The 19,401-nt window shown below is 39.5% G+C and overlaps 1 protein-coding gene across 4 annotated transcripts in view; it reads left to right on the top strand.

Annotated features, from left to right (window-relative positions):
• ATP8A1 (ATPase phospholipid transporting 8A1) overlaps window positions 1-19,401 on the top strand; it is a 220,683-nt gene that overhangs the window by 106,697 nt on the left and 94,585 nt on the right. For all 4 annotated transcript variants that reach the window (XM_057729004.1, XM_057729006.1, XM_057729005.1 and 1 more), the window contains 2 exons: window positions 3,952-4,036; window positions 6,386-6,525. In XM_057729004.1, the coding sequence (XP_057584987.1) occupies window positions 3,952-4,036; window positions 6,386-6,525 (225 nt within the window). The remainder of the gene's footprint in view (window positions 1-3,951; window positions 4,037-6,385; window positions 6,526-19,401) is intronic.

Below are 19,401 nucleotides of genomic sequence, written 5' to 3'. Positions count from 1 at the left end.
CAAGAAAAAGTTGATAAGGATCAAAACCTTATCAACAAAGACAATTACAGAGAGGATTAAGAGGACAGAGATTTAGCATTTAGTAATTGCTTACATGTGGGTGATGAGAGAAAAGATGATCTAGGATCATTATTAGATTTCTGTTTGGCTAACTAAATAGACTAAGTGATACCACTTACTGAGATAAAGGGTTGGGAGATACTTCTGGGCCCTAAGGCAAAGATACGTGAATTTCACAGGGGAAGAAATATTGGGTGCTGATATAGATTTAGAAGTTAAAAGTATAGCTGGAAACTAAAAGCAAGGGATTGATGAGATCTCATATGGAGAAGATATTGCTTGAAAAGAGAAGAGGGCTAAATGTGAAAAGTAGAGGATCCAGGAAGGAGATTGAAATTTGGAGAAAAGCCTGAGGAGTCTGTTGATTACTTGGTAGACTGAATAATCGACAGTGACAAGTGCAACAGAATACCTTACTCATGAAAGTCAATTAAGAAGCTTCAAGAACATTTTCCATTCAACGTGGCATTGTGTGTTCATACTTTGATGTATCTCCTTTGTTCCAAAATCATGGCAGTGATGGATATAGTGTAAAGAGAAAACAGAGGTAGACCAAAATAGGAATAGAAAATCAAGATGGTATGTTGAATTTAAGTCTTGAGCTGAGACCGGTAGGAGTCCCCGGGTTTGGAATCAGGGAGCAACGTCTGGAGTTTGGTGTCTGTGGGACAGTGGGCACAAATAGTACTTTCTGTAAAATGCAGATGGGAGCCAGCCTCCCCCTATAAAACCTAAGATAGTGGTAAACTTCCTAACCCCAGGAAGAGCTAAGGAAAGCTCATGCCAGCCCGTAGTGGGGAGTACAGAAAACCACTAGATTGGAACACATGTGGAGAGGGAAAGAGCAAGACTTGGAGACACATGAGGAAATCGCATGTCAAAGAGAGAACAAGCACAAAAAGAACGGAAGCATGGACTCACCCCAGATGAAATCATTTGTGTAAACTGTTCTGACAGGGGATGTTTAAAGCTCAACATGAGAAAGAAATTACAGTTATTTTTAATTAAAAAGAAATTTGGGGGAGGGGAGAATAGGTTACATGTAATATAAATTAGAAATCATAAATAAATTTAAGAAAAAAATCAACAAATGAAATAAGCTCTAGATAGAGTTGAAGGGGTGAAGGTAGAGTTAGTGAATTGGAAGATAGTACTTGAAGAGTTCAGCTAAACTATCACACAAAGAAATGGTGTGTGTGTGGTGTGTGTGTGTGTGTGTGTGTGTGTGTGTGTGTGTGTGTGTGTATCACTTACTTTTCTTGCTTTTTTCCAGATTTTCAGCAATTGGGTTGTGTTGCTTCATTATTTTTTAATTGAAAAAGAAGGAAAAGTACACAATACACAAGTTATGTCTGCAGTAGTAGCCAATTTAGGAAGAGTTACATTTACACAAATAAAAGCTTGATTTACTCAAGAAAATAATCCTATTCCAATATTTATATTCATGGGAGAAATTAGAAACTTGACTAATGCACTGAATGCTTTAGGGGCCTTAAAGTGACTGAAATTTTTCAAATTAAGTGCCCCATAGATCAAATTCTGTGCCACATATGCAAAAAAGACCACATCTGAAATTAGTTGTTTCTAGCAGTTCACCACCACATCAGAGGCAAAGTACAGGTAATTCTGAATGGCACACATAAACACAGAAAATGTTTGTCTGTATTTAAATATAGATGTGTAATGTCTTCAGCAAACATTCCAGCCCCACCTTCATGCAGCAAATCAGTCTCAACTTGGTGTTTAACTGGACAACAAGGTCAGATTCCTTGATGGTAACTGGCTAATTTATAGCAATATTGTCTGCGTGACATCAGTACAAATCACAGTGCTTAGCTATTATGTAAGATCTTCTTTTTCCTACTTGGTACTTTATTATTATTGATTCTTGCATTTCATTGTATAGCTCTTCTTTATTTGGCTATATTGTATAATGTAGTATTCCATACAAGTGCAATTTGGGGATAATTGAGAATTACATCAAGTGCTTTATTCATTTCACACATATTTTTTGAACACTTGCCGTGTGCAGGTCACTGTAGGTGAGGGACAGAGCAGCGTTGGAACTTTAGACTAAAAGATGAACAGGAAAACAATGCTTTGAATGAAAATTTACCAAAGATAAATTCTTAGCCATGAGGGCTAGGCTCTTCGCATAAGTGACTGTAATCTGACAGCGCATGCCACTCCAGCAGCGTTACCCCACCGTGATTTTCCACCTTTATGTTGCTGAGGGCTAAGACACCAGATAAGTAAACCCATTTAGGATTTTATCTAAAGGTACACTCTGTAGGCTCAAGGTCTGATCCTAGGAGATGCACACGTTTTGGTTCCTGTGAGGAAACCTTTTTTGGTTCCTAACCATGTATCAAACACTTGATGTATCCCTCTGGATAAATGAAAGTCACTTTGGGTAAAAAGGTATCTGTATGTATTTTTCACACATAAGCATGGCCAGTTGTGACTGTCATTTAAAACATGCTATACAATTCTTGCAGAAGGCCACATTCTGTCCCCTGCTTTCCTTGATACAATAAAGAACGTTGAAGTTTTTCCGTCTTAAACATCAGTTTCTTCCACTAGAATGCTTAACTACATGGCAGAATTTAATCTCCCCAGCTTTATTACTTATCACTTTTGTTTTCATGATTTTAATTTTTTAAGCTTTTCTTAGTTTTAAAATGGCCTATTTTAATTTGAAAATTTCACTAGCCTCTCGAAAACACAGTTTGTAAGTTACACCTTCCATTCTCAGAAAGGAACCATGAAGGGAAATCATCATTTCCTTTTGCTTTGCCCCCCTTCCCATTCCACCACTGAAAAATGAAAAGAAATTCATAATTGGAGCCTGGAATATTCCATCTGTTCTGAGGTCACTAAGTTCTGTTTCTCTCAAGGGTTCTAAATCATACTCCATTAGTCTGCTTCCAAATCTCAGCCCTGAGACTGGAGACCCCAAAATGGGTAATACCACTGAGAAAGTAATTGCAGATAAATGATTTATTTTTTCCTGGTCTAATAAAACCATGAAGGCCAAATACTAAAATTCTTAAAACATTAAACCCAAGCTGAAGAATAACTAAAGGAACAATAGGCAATTTATAAAAGGGCAAAAATTAGAGAAACATACTGACCCTTAAAGTTAAAGCTGAAAGGGACTTTAAAGATAATCTGGAAATTTAATTTTACAGACCAAGTAAATTGAGTCTTAAAGCTAAAGTGACACAACCAGAAATACTTATCTGTTAAGGCAATGCTAGGTTTGTCCAAGATCCTCCCTGCTCTACCCACAAGCCCACTCTGTGGATTTAGACCTGTGTTTCTCAGAGTTTGTTCTTTTGTGAGAACCAATCCCATAAAGATGCCCTAACCTCTAAAAGTTTCAGTAGCGAGTTAAGTTTGGGGCATATACCATACCGCCATCCCCTTGGAACCACCATGCACACTAGCATTTTAAAGGCTCTAAGAAGTATTGCAGCAGGGCAAGCTCTTTAGCTTTGTTCAGCCCAGCACGTCCCAAGCTTTCTGAGTGCTGGACCATTCTTCCTTATAGCACCTATGAACACTGTAGTGTTCTGCAAAATCTGCAGGGGTTGGGGGAGATCTTGCAGCACATCCCAGGTAGGTGAAGTATTGATAGAATATGAGGTTTTGAACATTGCAGTAACTGTGGATTTATTCAGAAAGAAGAAAGGTGAAAATATAGGACTAGAACCTTATTTCTTAGTGTCATAAGGGAGAGAGTGTTATTAGGGAAATACTTTGTACTTCGACACTAATGCTAAAAGTGATTGTTTTTTAATACTCGCTGTTAATAATGTTGCCAACATCAACTTTATTAAACTCAGAATTCTTAGTTTAAGTGTATTATACCTTCTGTTTGTTTTCCAGGACACTGTAATTTATGACCGACTGGCAGAGACTTCAAAATACAAAGAAATTACCCTAAAACATTTAGAGCAGTTTGCTACAGAAGGTAAGTGTTATATGGCAATAAAGCATAATTAAAATAAAATGAAATCATATACTACGAATATCTTACAGGATCATTCTTACTATTTTACTTAGAGAGTCCTAAAGTAAGTTAAAAATAAATGCTGATAATTTAGATTATACTATATGCTTTTCCCATCCATTATTTTTATTTCGCTCTCCTGTATTTATTAAAATTTTGAAAGACTGTCTCCACATTTTAGGCGATGTGGGGCCTATAAATCTGATTTTTAGAATAGATACTGTTTGCAGTTTAAATACTTTATATGTCAAACAATGCAGAAGTAAAGAAAGAAGAGTCAAAGAACTAGATATTCCAATTTTGACTAAGAAAGAGGAGAAGAAATAAACCTTTATAACTATGAAAATAGTCATTCAATTTAGTGTCAACTCTGGACTTTTTATTAAACCCCTACCACACGCAAGGCTCTGTGTGAGGCCTGAGAGTCCGTGGTAAACATGCTCAGTTCTGTCTCTCTGTTCCACTGAAATGTAGTCTAGGGAGATGATCTAAATGAGATGAAAGGGAGTGAGAGTTGTCAAGCCCTAGGGTTAGTTACTACAGGAATTTATAGAATCTTATCTCTAAACTTAAGTGGCCAGCGCTGTATCTGAATCTCCCATCTCAGTTTTCACTCTTGTCTGCTTCTGCCGGAACTGTTGCCTGTGATACCAAGCCTGACCTCTGATCCAACCCCTTTCCTCTTAACCCAAGCTGCAGAAAGATAGGAATGTTTTTAAAAGCACTAGGCTTTGAAAAGCAAGAACATGAAGAACCTTCTCCCATTTCTCCTCCAAAAATGGAAGAGCATGAAGACCCACACGTCTATAGGGTTCAGATTCCATGAGGTGCAGCTTCAGAGGAGCTCAGCAGGTACCACACAGCACAGGTTCCTTTTTTGAGGTGGTGGGGGGGGTGGTTAGGAGAGCATCTTTCTCCTTTCTGGTTGTGATGTTAAAGATTTTCCAGCTCCTGGACACATTCCAATTGGCTTGGCCTTTGTGCACCATGGCTACCCCAGAGTAAGTGTCCAGCCTGGTTTCCAAAAGAGAAAAACATGTTCTAATACGGCCCAAAGATTTAAGGTCTACTCTCAGTGATCTGGCAGTGGACAACCCTACTCCTTTCTTGGAAGATGGGGTTCTCTGGGCACTTTATGTCCTTTGCTTCTTTTTCTGACTTGGTCCTGGCCATATTTTATTTGACTTGAGATCACTAGCACCTAATTATTCTGAGACCAAACGACCTTGAGCGAGGACATTGTCTTCTTGGGAACCTAGTTAACTGCATTTATCATGGCAGGCAAACGCTTCCGCCTCGTCCTCGTTCCAGCCCATCAACTTTTTTCTGGATGAGGGTAGCCCCCACGTGAGTTATAAAATTGACAGGCACTGAGCACTGGAAGTAGGTCACTTCAAACATCTGCTGTGATTGTTTCCCCAGGGTGTTTCTGATGGGTATGCTTTTTTGGTCACTGTCGCTCAGTTTTTTAGACTCTTTATACTACAGATTCACCATGGTGGAAGAGAAGTAAAAAGTACAATCATATATCCCAGTTAGAGGAAGGTGGCTTTCCCAGTAAGACCCCATTGGGGTCCCTCTCCTCCTTCCTTCGTAAGCGTCTATGAAGCCACTATTGTGAGCCAGCCACTGTGCTCAGCACTGGAGTTACAGGTGTGAAGAACTCCAGGATGCTGCCCTCCAGGAGCTTCAAGCTAATGGAGGAGGAGATCACAAGAAAAACAATACGAAGCATTGTCATTCACACCATGGGAGTGTTGGGGATTTCTTCCTGTGGGGTCTGGGTGAGAGGAGGATGCTTCCAAGAGATGATTTTAAGAACTGAATCTTAAAGTAGATGCAGGACCGGCAGCAGAGGGGGATTGGGAGAGGGTGGAATGGAGAGAAAATGACCCGTTTGTGCAAAGGCCCTACCGTGGGACGTGAATGGCAGAGAATGAGATTGAAGACAATTGCTGTGTGGTGACTGAGCCAGACTTTGGGGTTTGGACTACATCCTGGGGAACAATTAAAAGACTTCAAGCAAAGGAATAACCTGATAAGATTAGAATTTTAGAAAAGTTACTCAAGGTGTGGAGGATGGATTGAAAAGAGCTGGGGAATTAGAAGCGGGTGCCAGTTTTAAAGGCTAGGGAGCACTCATCACATTTGACCCTAAGGTCCCATCGAACTTGAGTCAGACGTCCACGTACCGTGTGAACTGAATCAGTGTTTTCGAAATGAGGCTTTGTTAAATAAAAATGGAAGGATCAGAGTTCTGCACAGAATCGTATCTGATGTTGGGGGGTGGGGTGTGCTGCCTTTTCTCAGGGTTGAGAACGCTGTGTTTCGCCGTGGCTGAGATTTCAGAGGGTGACTTTCAGGAGTGGCGAACCGTCTATCAGCGCGCATCCACGTCCGTGCAGAACAGGCTGCTCAAACTGGAAGAGAGCTACGAGTTAATTGAAAAGGTACGTGGAGGCCTGTTTTGTTCATAAGGAACGTGTGGTTTCCAGGAAACTACCGTCTTCATTCAAGGGGCCAATGAAATAAGCATCAAAATATCTTGACACACGGCTAACTGTTGAATCTCCTCCGGTCTAAGACTGACGACTCTTAAAGTTTTTGCTGTAAAGTCTCTGGAATTACTTTGTATAGATCTTGCCTCTTTTTACAATTTTGGATCAAATTTATGCTCATCTAGCAATTTATGCTCGTCTAGCCTGTGCCCCAGGAAGGTGTTCCATTGCTTCCGCGTCGCTGAAGATATGCATGTCCCCTCCCCGCACACGCAGACGCACACCGGTTGCATCCACATGTGTGTGTGCATATAGTTAATAAAGGCTTATACTGTGTAATACAGAATAACATAATAAATGTACAGCTTGTGTGACCCCATAGCCAATAATAAAGAATGTATGGGGGAACAGTCCAGTGCTTATACCTGGCCTGTCGTCACTCAGATACATCCATCATTTCTGTCACAACTATAAATATCCTCATTTTACAGATAAAGAAACCAAGGCTATTCAGCCAAAAAGTGATGGATACACTATGATTGATGGTGCATAAATAGCAAGAAATCTTGCTTCCTGAATTAAAAAGAGCAAACATGTTTACATTGTCCTTACCGTGTGCCAGGTGCTGTTTGTAGCAGTTGAATCTATTAACCTATCCAATCTTCACAACGTGCCTTTGAGGTAGGTAGTGTTAATTATCCCAGCTGTACAGATGACAGAATCAAGGCACCAGAGAGGCTGAGTAATTTTGCAGAGGTTACGCAGATCATAGAGGGTGAGCCAGAATCTCACTCTGGCTCCAGAGTTCATGCTCTTAGCCACTCGGGTATCCTCATTCTAACCTTTCACTTGCCATTAAATAACTTCCTAATTATATAATTCCTTCCAGTATACTCATGTCTGTAAGGCGTAGACTCAATCTTGCCTCGAGTTGATCTCGCCTTCAGGTGAGTGAAGACTGACATGTCTTGTCTTCTTCACCTCTCTCGATGTACTTCCCGGTACTTCCGGTCTTGGACGGTAGGCGGCACTACTGATGCCTCCCTGGACTTTTCCCTCCTTCTTTTCCCCGCAGGCCCTCCGCTCTGTGTAACACGTGGAGTGGCGTGCCCCAGCTGGAGGTGGTTTTCTCTGGTATGCAGTTACCACGTGTGACTCTAGATACTGTTCCCCTGTCTCCTGGGGAGAGGATTGAGATCACTTTAGAAGCTAGTTTCTCATCCCTCCCTTATATTTGAACTTATTCTGTATCCTCCTTATATCTCAGAAGTCTTGTGATAGCATGTTTGGAAGCCTCCAACGTGATAAACACCCCCCCCACCACCACCAGTTGTAGATGTACACACACAGCCGGACTTGCTATTAATCAACTTACTGAATTTCTCTCTCCCTTTCTTTTCTAATATCCTTATATATGATATGTCTTTGGAATATTATGTAGTGAAGTGAATATTTTATTTATGAGGCCAGTACTGTAATCTCTTCCAGGATCTCCAACCAGAGTCACATAGTGTCTAAAACACTAATGGTATTGATTTTTAATCTTTGGCTTTTCTTACCCTTTTGAGAAGTTAAAAAAAATTACTCTGTTTGGAAATGATTCTTTTTCTCCTGTCTCATTTCTGGCACAGCCTGAATATAATATAGCCTTTTCCCCTGTGGCAATGATAGAATTAATATATAATAACCAACTAAAAATATTTTAAGTGGATTCTAAGCATTGAATTTTGTTGCTACTTGAAGCACACTATAGCACGTTCTGGAGTTGAATGTTTAATGTGCCAAACATTTTTACTATGAATGTCCTAGAGTTTATACATTCGATTTTATAGGTTTAACTGTGTGTGCGTGTATGTGTGTGTGCGCGTGCGCGCGTGCATTTAATATCTGTTATTAAATTCTGACTTCCCTATTTTAACTAAAACAGATGTTCAGCCTTTCATCCAGAAGATGGCGATCGTGAGTCACATTGAAATCTAAATTGCCCGGGGAAATCCATTACACGTATTTATATATTTTTAGTTTACATATACAGAAGCCTCCCTTATGACTGCCTCTTACCTAAAATACGTGAAAAAGAGACTTTATAGCTAATTCCTCTTTACTTCGTGATAAGCCATGCGCTCTAACTTTTACTGAAAAGTCAGAAAGGTAAAGAGATTGGTTCCCTTTTCAGCCAGCTTGTTCCAAATAAGGGCTAATTTTCTGTATTCCCGAGAAACCATAGTTTCTTTCAGTAATGAACTTAATTAACTCTCATTAGGTGGTTAATAAATGCTAGGTATCAGGGGTACACAACCAAATAAGGAACAGTAGGCATGGCCCTCTGAGTGTCCTGGTCTAAACCAATTCCTCTGGGAAGTCCAGAGGAGTAACCCACAAACTTGGACCATAGGAAGCTTTCAGAGAGGTGGTAACTTTTGAAATTAGCCTCAAAAGATTATTTTACCAGTTAAAGGGGAGCTGAATTCTTTTAGAAGGAAAAGAATAGGCACAATGACACAGAGAGATCCCTGCAACTAAAAGCTACTTTTCTGAAAAATGATTTTCCCAACCCTGATCATTTGGAATTTGTAGAGTTTTTAATATATCTGTAGTCAGGGTGATAGCATATCTCCCTCAGTCTGAGCTTCCATTCTTTGTTAAAATCAGCTGGGGTTAGTATTCAGGAGAAGTTTTGGGGGGATTGTTATCACACATTGTGCGGAGGCAGCTTCTAAGGTATCGGCGTAGATTCTGCTGATGTGTCACTCTGACCTTAAATTTAGCTGTCATAGTCCTAGGCTCATCCATTTTGGCTTCTTCCTTAGATACTTTATTTTTTTTAAGTCTTTATTGAATTTGTTACAATATTGCTTCTGTTTTATGTTTTGGTTTTTCCGCTGTGAGGCATGTATGATCTTAGCTCCCTGAGTATGAACCCACATCCCCTGCATTAGAAGGCGACGTCTTAACCACTGGACCACCAGGAAGTCCCTTCCTTGGCTACTTGAAATGAGACTTGTTTATTATGTAGTCTATTTTTCATGTGATTGGGGTCTGTTTTTTATAGAGCCCTTAATATTGGACTTAGCACATAAGATAGTGACTTTTAAACTGTTTTCAGATCTCTTTTTTTTAAGAGCAGAACCTATTTTCCAAACTAAATGTTGCCTGAATATATATATATATTTTCAATGTATACGTAATATGCAAAAGCAGAGCTCCTTTGGCTAACAACTGGAGAGGTGGGGAGAAGCCCCTAACTGGCTCTCCCCTCCGACCCTACGTTGCCTTCATCATAGCCCAGGAGGGGCTTTTCAGGACTCTGGGGCTCCATGGAGCACAGTTTGGAAACCAGATAATATTCCATTTGTGTGTGAAATTTTTAGGAAATGTGCTCCTCAAAATTACTATGGAAATTTTCCCTCACTTTTCAGCAAAAGATCAGAACATCCTTGTGGTCGTATACAAGATGTTATGGACATATTTGAATTAATGATGCAAAATGCCATTGACACATTAATGATAGCGTTACATTAAAGACATTCAAAATGTGAGAGATTTGTAGAGCTTTTCTTGAAAACGAATGTATTTTTGATATATTACAAAATAATTGAAATTTTTATACTGTGATTAAAGTTGTACTTTTAAACCCTGTTCTCTATCTTATCCTTCCAATGTTTGTTCAAACAAGTAATTCAATTTTCGAAAGTTAGTTAAAGCCCTACTCTCTTGGGGGTTATAACTCCTAACATAATCTGAAAAAATATATTCAAATAGGCCAAGAACATCCAAGAAGATAATGCCATCTGTCCCTTGGCAGTTTTTTGTTACTTTTCTACCCAGCACAGCTGAGTGCTAGAACACCCCCCTTCATCTCCAGGCACAGTAAAGGAGAGAGGATGTGGAAGGTTTGGAAAAGTTCTCTGGATAGGGTTTTCCCTAGTGACAGTCATTTTTAGAGGATTTAGGACTTTTGTATCCGTCTATAAAATATCATCAATATCTCTGTTACACACTTGTAACAGTTTGGGCTCCAACACTTGCATTCAGATGGTAGACAGGATTAAAAAGAAATCATTTCTAATGCGATGAGTTGTTTCAGGATGTTCCTGAAACATCTTTTTTTTCTTTTACTAAATGTCAAGAAGGTGACATTTATTACCAGGAAACCCAAGACATTCGGGAACAGGAAAGCTCACATAGTTAAAATGCAGAAGGGATTATGAGAATCACATCAGATACTTGAGGTGTCTTGACCCAGTTTGAGGAGGGGGATTGTAGCATCACTAGGGTTTTATGGACAGAAAACACCTCTTTGTCTCTGTTTGTCACCACTTGAGAGAGTTTACAGTGGTCTCATTCTTTCAGACAACATGTCTGACCTGTTTTACCTTCTTTCAGCCTCTTTCTTTGGAAAGAAAACAATGTATTTGGAATTGTAATTTAGATTATGCAGCCACTTAGTGTTGGTCTCTGTGTTTAAATATTAGATTATTTTTTAAATTAAGTATTTGTTATTTGGTCAGGAAAAAGTTGCAAATAAGTAACAGAATAATTATCAAGCCTTATACTTCATTAGCAGTGGTTTCTCTGAAATTTCTCACCTTCCTCTTTGATCTGCTACTTTACATTTATTTCCAAGACACAGATTTGTTTGCCTCCAGCTCATACTGTGCTGCTGGATTCCTTTGAAAATTAGTAGTACAGAGGGCTCTGATCTTACTTATTGGGGAATACTTTATAATTAAACTATTGGTTGAAATGTGAAGGTATTCCTTCATGGTAAATAGAGTTTTTGAAAAAATTTTATATTTGCTTCAATAGGGAAATGCAGTTATATCTTTAGCATTGCATAAATTACCTTCCAATCACTTCTGATGTTTAGGAAAGCAAATTATTTATCTTTAGCATTACAGAAAACAGTGAGATATGATACTTGCGTAGTATTTCCCTGGTGATAAAATTGTTCTTCTTCTCTTATTATGAGACATAAATTGCAAAATATGCTTTTTTAAAAATTAAAACTTACCCCCATACTTTTATCTGTTAAAGTTTTTTTGATTAATTATGGGTTAGAGAGGATCATTTTTGAGCTTAAGAGTAATCAAAAAGCTACAATTGTGGCAGCATCTAGCTCCCCCTTGAATCGGATAGCTATATTGTGTCTTATATATACAGACTTTTTAATTCACAGTTGATATATCCTCCACTAGATAGAAGCTTCCTGAGAGCAGGGATCGTTTTTTTACCGTATTTGTCTCTTTGTTTCCAAGAGCCTGTATTAATCTGGCCTGTATTAATCACTGAATAAGCATTTGATGAATAAATGAATGAGTCAAATAATTAACTCAAAGGCTAAATTTATGTAGTAAGTGCTTGCTTAACGAAAGCCTGCCTTCTGTTACCCACATAGTTCATGCTTTCTGCCCACTGAGGATGTTGATTTCAAATGCATTGTCACTAAGGATTATTTTAGGGATGTGTTAGAAAAGGGAGCGAAGGATTTTAAAGAATGCATTCTTGGACATTTAGACTCAGTCATTTTAAAGAACCTGTCTTCCAAGTTATTTAACATGAATGTGGGAAGCACTTGCTCGGAAAGATTCAGCAACAAATCCCTGAGCACTTGTCAGGCTCTGTTGTGGGCTCTGGGGGCACAGGAGGGGGAAAGGATGGAAAAATCCCTGTCTTTCAGTGCCTGGAGATAGGCAGGAAACTTGACTACTGGAAAATGTCATTGCAGACAGGGCTTAGTGCCCTGAGCACTGCAGTAGGCACTGAGATAGGACGGTGAGATAATTAGTGAGATTTTTTTTACATTATTTCCTTGATTCCTCCCCAAAATATGGTTGACATTTCTGGGATTTTTTAAAAGACTGCCTTGATGTGGCGTAATACGGATCAACCATTACACTCAGAGTCCAGCACCCTTCCCGACATGTGGCTGCGAGTGGCGTAGAGGATTCCTAGAGAAATATAAAACGTAATGAAAAACAGAGCTTTTCCTGAACATTTATGACTGCCAAATTCACAGTAACTTCTGTATTGGAGTTGAGTGCTTTTTCAGATAAAACTACCCATTTCTATTCTTAGTAACTGCCAATATCACTTTCATTTGTACTAAAAACTGAAATGTACTAGATGAAAATTTACATGATGTACTGGTGATTTCGTGGTTTCAAATTCCAGTAGTTTCCTGTTTTACTGTTTGCTTAAGAACATTTGCAGTCTGTCAGTTTATCTACTAAGAAGGCCTGCCAGGTTTTGAGCCTTTACTCAGCTCTAGGTCCTCTGTTCCTTTCCTTATTTAGTTCCAGGGCCTCTAACATGGGCTTCACAAAATGAACTATTGGGGTGAGCAAGAGAATGTTATAACTTCTGTTTCTATTTATGTTTTATCTCATTTTTTTTATAATTTGTTCCATTTTGCAATGTATAAAATTTATTATATATAATATATTTATTATATATTAATATATATTTAATTATATATTAACAAAGCAGATGGGTTATACAAAAAATATAGACATACCTAGGTCTTAGGTACCTGAGTACTCAACATTTTTTTCCTACTTGACTACTCAAAAAAAAAAAAAAAGGTTGAGATAAACAATCTATTTTCATCCTCAAAACAGCTCTAGTACAGCCATGTTATTAGCCTTATCTTGCTGATGTAGAAAGTCTTAGGTAAATTCTTTGCTGAAGGAGATATATCCAGTACTTGGCAGAGCAGGGATTCAAATCCCAGTTCTGTCTTAATTCCAAATCTTATGTTCCTAATCCGTATGGTATTTTGCAGGCACAGTTTAAAAGAAAGCAAGAATGTATGTAAAATGTTGGCGACCTGAAAAATAAAATGTAACCACGTATGTAGTTGAGTCATCACGAGATCAGCACTTGGGGTTGGGAGGCATTGCGTGTTCAGGACCCGTCCGCTCTGGAAACGAGGCAGGCTGTGTGCACTCTGTGTGATGTAATGTACTCTAATGCTCCTTAAAAATGAAGGTGGGAATGTGTTTCTCATGATTTTCCCTCATCTCATCTTTAGAGTCTTCTTATTGAAAGTACTTAATGTTCCCTTAGATCTCTAATCTCACGCTTCCCCTTTCTGGCTGATTGATCCCTTATTAGGAACGCTTCGCGGTAGACTTTGCACTCTGGGTTTTGCTGTCTTCTCACTCGGATATGATGGATGTGTTGTTTTTGCAGGCTACACCCAATTGCCTCGCAAATCCTGATTCATTTCAGCTGGGTGTGTGAATCCTGACCTTATTTGGCAAGCCCTTGGCTGTGTAAGAGTTCAAGTATGATTTCTGTGGTTCAGAAAGCACCAAGTTAAAACCTCCTTCTTGGCCTTGGTTGCATGATTTCTGCAGAAGCAGGCTAATGAGCCATGCCAATGATTTAATGCTCTTAGTCTTAGTGTACCCTAGCCCAGCTTAAACTGAAAAGACAGAGATGTAAAGAAAACCCCATTGTTGTGTGCAAAGAGGACATGTTGGGAAGAGAAACACAAGAGTGAATGGTGCCCAGTGGAATGCAGAACAGAGAGGAGCTGGCGTTCTTTGAGAGCCAGCATTGTAGAATGATTCTGAGAATCCTGTGGCCACCAGGGCCTCTGTATTCCAGAGCTACCATATTTTAAAGCTAAAGAGCATGACTGCCAAAGCCTCCGCACTGGTCTTGCGGCCTCCATTTTTCCCAATCCATCCCCAGTTGGCCACCAGGGAACTTTCTGAGTGAAATCTGATCCAGTCCCTCCCCTTCTAAAATTCTTCCCCAACATAAAAAACATAAAAAAAAGGCCCCATTGATTTCCATTCCCTGCCAGCTTTTCCAAGCTCATCATTTTCCTAATTTACTACTCATTTGAGATGACTGATTAATTTCATCCTCAGAACAACGCTATTAAATTAACATTATTTAAACCACCACACACCGCCTCATTTATCGGTTCCATATTGACGAAATGGCAGCTTCTCAAACGCAATATGGTCTTGCATACCTCTGTCTTCGCAACATGTGACTTCTTCTGTTTGGAATTTCTTCCCCCATCCCTTCCCACCTCTCCCGAGTGCTTGGCTAATTCTTAATTCCTCGTTTAGGATTGAAGGTCAAATGTTAACTCATCTTGGATGGTTTTTTTGAGCCACCCAGACTAAGAAAATACTTTTTTCTTGTGTTTGTCTTTCGTACTCACAGAAAATTTTGTATTTACTTTTAAGGTAGTATATAGCATACAGTGATGTGATTATTTAGGGAGAGTACTGTTTCTCTCTGGCGGTAATCGTATATTACAGTTGAGCGGCTTCATCTGCAGTTTGGGATTCAAGGGGAGGAAAGAGAACTGGAACCAGAGGACCTAAGGTCAGGCTAAGAAAGAAGGGATAGAGCTGACCCAGGAAGTATCAAGAACAGTCAGTCAGGATGGAGGGCGGTGCAGAGATGCGCTGCTCACCAGTATTCTACATCAAGGATCTGCAAACTCCAGCACAAGAACCACATTCACCCACTGCCTATTTTTATAAATAAAGTTTTATTGGAACACAGCTCCACCCATTTGTTTACAAATTGTCTTTGGCCATTTTCACGCCACAATGACAGAACTGAGTTGTAGCACAGAATATATGACCCTCAAACCCTAAAATATTTACCATCTGTCCCTTTACAGAAAAAGTTTGTCAACCTTGCTGGAGATAAACAATTAGGTCCTCACACCAGCAGCATTGTCACCAATGCACATCTCCAGGCCTCACCTCAGACCTACTCAGTGAGAAATTCTGAGTGTAGGGCCCACCAATCTGTGTGTAATAAGCCCTTAAGGAAAATCCAAAGACCACTTCTCTGCATTTCTTCTCCTGTGGCTAAATACTTGGGGCTTGATGACAGCCAAGCAGCAGGGTCTAGGAGAAACAGATGCCCATACAAGGCAAGGGGTACAGTCAGAAAACGAGGCAGGGAGGAATCTAAAGAATGGATTCTGAAGTACAAATTCCAGGAAGGAAGGGACTATGGTTGTGTCCCACCATCTTGCCCGGAACTACCTGGTCGGTGTGTGTTTGTGAGTGAATGAATGCAGGCACACGTGTGTGCTTGGAAGGGCGCCAGTCCCAAACTGTGAGTCTGGAGCCTGCAGGTGGAAACAGGAAACAGGTACACCTGGCAGGAGCGCGTCAGGACTGAGGCTGAAACCCATTCACGGAAACAGAGTATTACCAAAACCTGAACAGCAGAGACAAATGTTTAAAAACCTGAAGATTTGCATAAAATTTTAACTTTCATTTAATCTCAGGTTTACTTCCCGTTTGCTACCTTGGGGTGTGTTTTGATTCTTGGTGTCTTGTTCTTACCATCCGAGCTCAGTTGTACCCCCATTTGACCTTACATAATTTACTCAACCTCACTAAAGCTATTACTGAATGAATCAGTGTAAAGCACTTAGCAGTATCTGGTATTTCTGTGCTAAAGAAATATTTCTTTGTCTTCCTAGTCACAATCTTACTTCATGTTGTAATGAAGGTTACCAGATGTTACTAGTATTTATCCATATTTACTCCAGTGATAAAACTTTATTTGCCAGTATTATGTTTTATTTGTCTTCAAAGAAGCTTCTGCCAAATAGTCCATGTTAGCATCTGAAGCCCAAGTTGATGTGAGTTTGATAATTATGCTTTTTCTCATTTAGGAACATATCACAAAATATGTTAAAAATACGTCAAAAATTTAAAAACAAAAATTTTTATTTTATTTATTTTTAGGCTGCATTGGGTCTTCGTTGCTGCGTGCGGGCTTTCTCTAGTTGCAGAGAGCGGGGGTTACTTTTCATTGTGGTGCAGGGGCTTCTCTTGTTGTGGAGCACGGGCTCTAGGCGCACAGACTGCAGTAGTTGGCAGCACATGGGCTTAGCAGTTGTAACTCACAGGCTCAGTAGTTGTGGCACACAGGCTTAATTGTTCCACAGCATGTGGAATCTTCCCGAACCAGGGATTAAACCTGTGTCCCCTGCATTGGCAGGCAGATTCTTAATCACTGCGCCACCAGGGAAGTCCCAAGAAACAAAATTTTTCAAAAATACAAAATAATCTTAGCCCTGACACAATATTTGCTTATATGGAAATAGGTCATTTTGAGGTTCTGTTATTTCCCAATACATGTAATATACATGTATTGGGGGAAAAAAACATAATTTCTAAATCTACCATAATACATTTTACCATAGTTTTTAAATACTCTGCATGATGCTTTTTATCTTCACTAGGGTAGAAATTTTATACTTATATCCCTTTTTAAGAACATTACATTATGAATATCTAAAGGAGAAAACAAGATTATTGAGGACCTTTCTAGGTAAATAAATATTATTTCATGATTTTTCAGTGAAAACTAAATCTATATTATATCAAAGAGGCATCAACTGAAATCTTTATAACTTTTGGCACAGTGACGTTTTGAAAGTAAAATTAGCGTTTGGAGGGTTTTTTTTAATTCCATAAATGCCATGGGAATTTTATCACATTTCAACACTTGCTGAATATGTAATTCCCATAGTGACCATTAGTGGCCATCTGTGTAAGGTAATACATGTTTGGGATGAAATTGATTATGGCCGAAACACTCTTGTGTTATGATCAGGAAAAGCACGCAAAGTTCACATCTTTTTTCCTAATGATCATTATGTAGCTAAAGATATTCATTTCCAGAGGCTGAACCAGCCTATCACTCAAGATCTAATCTCACAATAAATGACACCAGGGCCAAAGGAAAGGAGGCTGCAGAGCCTTCCACTAAAATTAGTAAGTGCTGTACCTGAGGAGCTCTTAGAATAAAGGGGAAATTAACAGGCTTTCAAATGCAGTTTTTCTTTTGTTGGCATCAAAGTAGACCCACTGCAGTTTTGCTGAATACTCAGAAATGTTTCATTAGAAATTCCTGTTCTCGTAGCCACCCCCAACACACTCCAAGTTAACCTACTTGTAACTTTTTTCAGCATATTCATTGCTGGCCCTTCCTTTTTGGTGCTTTATATTATTTTTGCCTGGTTTGGAAAGATGTTTCCTATTTACCTGTGCAAAACCAGCTGCTTTCCTTCTTTCAGATGTGCTTTCAGTGTGATATGCCCCATGCAGTCATTTTACTTTTATTAGGTTTGTGCAGGGCAGTTGTCTCCCCGTGTACTTCCTCAGCTCATTTATCCCCTTAAAATAGAACTAGAAAACACACAAATATACTTGTTTATATGTTTCTAATTACTGTATTCCTGTCTTGGTTCTCACATTATCTAGTTACCCCAGAGTTTTGTGAAACATATTACAAAAAAAATAATTTTTTGTTTTGAAATTTTTGAGAGCTTGTGTTACTGAACTATCTTCATGATTCTTTAAAATCTTATCATGCTTTCTGTGGAATACCTAACATGTGAACACAGCTATATCCTGATCTTCCCTGGGGTGTGGGCCAGAATGATTACCTACTGATGTCCTAAAAGTAGCTGAAAGAATTGATGGAATCGTCTCAATGTTGAAATACAGCGATTGTGTTGCTGGCATAGTTGATGCTGAACTGGTCTTCCTTTTCATTCTTGAACTTCTTGATGATGATTATACATCAGGTTTTGAGAGATTCCAAATCTGCTTCCCATTAAAGATAATAAAATAATACTATCTTTTTAAAGAAGGAAATTTGCCTTCCTGTCTTATATAATAAGAAGTCAAGCATCAAGTGTATCTAATAGCTGCGTGAGTTATTTGGAGTATATTGAAGAGAAAATGGTCTAGGTTGCAACAAGACTTTAGAACATTTTTGGATTGGGGGGTTTGTTTTTTTGTTTGTTTTTTTGTTTGTTTGTTTGTTTGTTTTGTCATTCACTCACTCTGCAAATATACCAAATGCTGACTATCAGTTCTGGAGATACAGTATAAAGGTGTACAGGGCATGGTCCCTACCTTTCCTTTTTCAACTTAAAATTGCACTTTTTTATAGGTAGCCAGGGACCAGAGACTCGCCAGAGCCCTGCTTCAGCATCTCCTCAGAATCTGATGTGGTGTATCTGGGCTCACAGGGTCTTCCTCAGGTCAGCGCTGAGCACTCAGGCCAGCATTCTTATGAGGAATATGCCCAAGTTGAGGCCCCTTCACCCTCCCAAGCCAACTAGGGACGTCAGCCTACCATCAGAGCAGGGGCTGCATTTGTTCCTGTACCTAATATTACTTAAGTAGAAAAGGACTTAAAGGAGTCCGCACTAGCCCTTGACACACTGATGCCTACTCAGTTTCCTTCAGCCAGCACTTATGGGACAGAGACTGGAGCTGTTGTGGGCACCGTCATGGACACAGAGGGGCAAGAATGGGATGGGCAACACAGAGCATCTGGGTTCAAGCCCCGCCCTCCCGTAATCTATCAGCTTACGTCACTGTGGCAGATCATTGCCCCTCTCTGGGCTCCTGTGTCCTCATTTGGGAAACAAGGAGCTTGGAGGCATGGTCCCCGCTTTTGAACAAAACTACCAGAGTCATACATTTAAACAGGTAATCTTAATATGATAAATTAAGTGTGTAAAGAGGAGCAGCGTTTTATCAGAGCACCGTAGAGGGGAAAGCTTGTCTTAAGAAGTAAAGGAAAACTTCCAAGAAGCCGTAGCTTTTGAGTTTGGACTTCCAGGATGAGCCAGGTTTCGCCAGGCGGGGCGATGGGGGTTGCGTGTGTGTCTATACACATACCTACACGTGTAAACTCATGCATGTGTGTGTATGTTACTAACACTAATGCAGATGCACACCCATCTACATTTAAGCATTGTGGCAGAGGCTGTAGGCTTGCTAATTTAACACCTATTCCTACTGCCCT

This window comes from Hippopotamus amphibius, chromosome 3 (genome assembly GCF_030028045.1).
Source record: "Hippopotamus amphibius kiboko isolate mHipAmp2 chromosome 3, mHipAmp2.hap2, whole genome shotgun sequence".
Taxonomy (NCBI): domain Eukaryota; kingdom Metazoa; phylum Chordata; class Mammalia; order Artiodactyla; family Hippopotamidae; genus Hippopotamus; species Hippopotamus amphibius.
The sequence above is the reverse complement of the archived record's forward strand: the minus strand, read 5'-3'. Positions and strand labels throughout refer to the sequence as shown.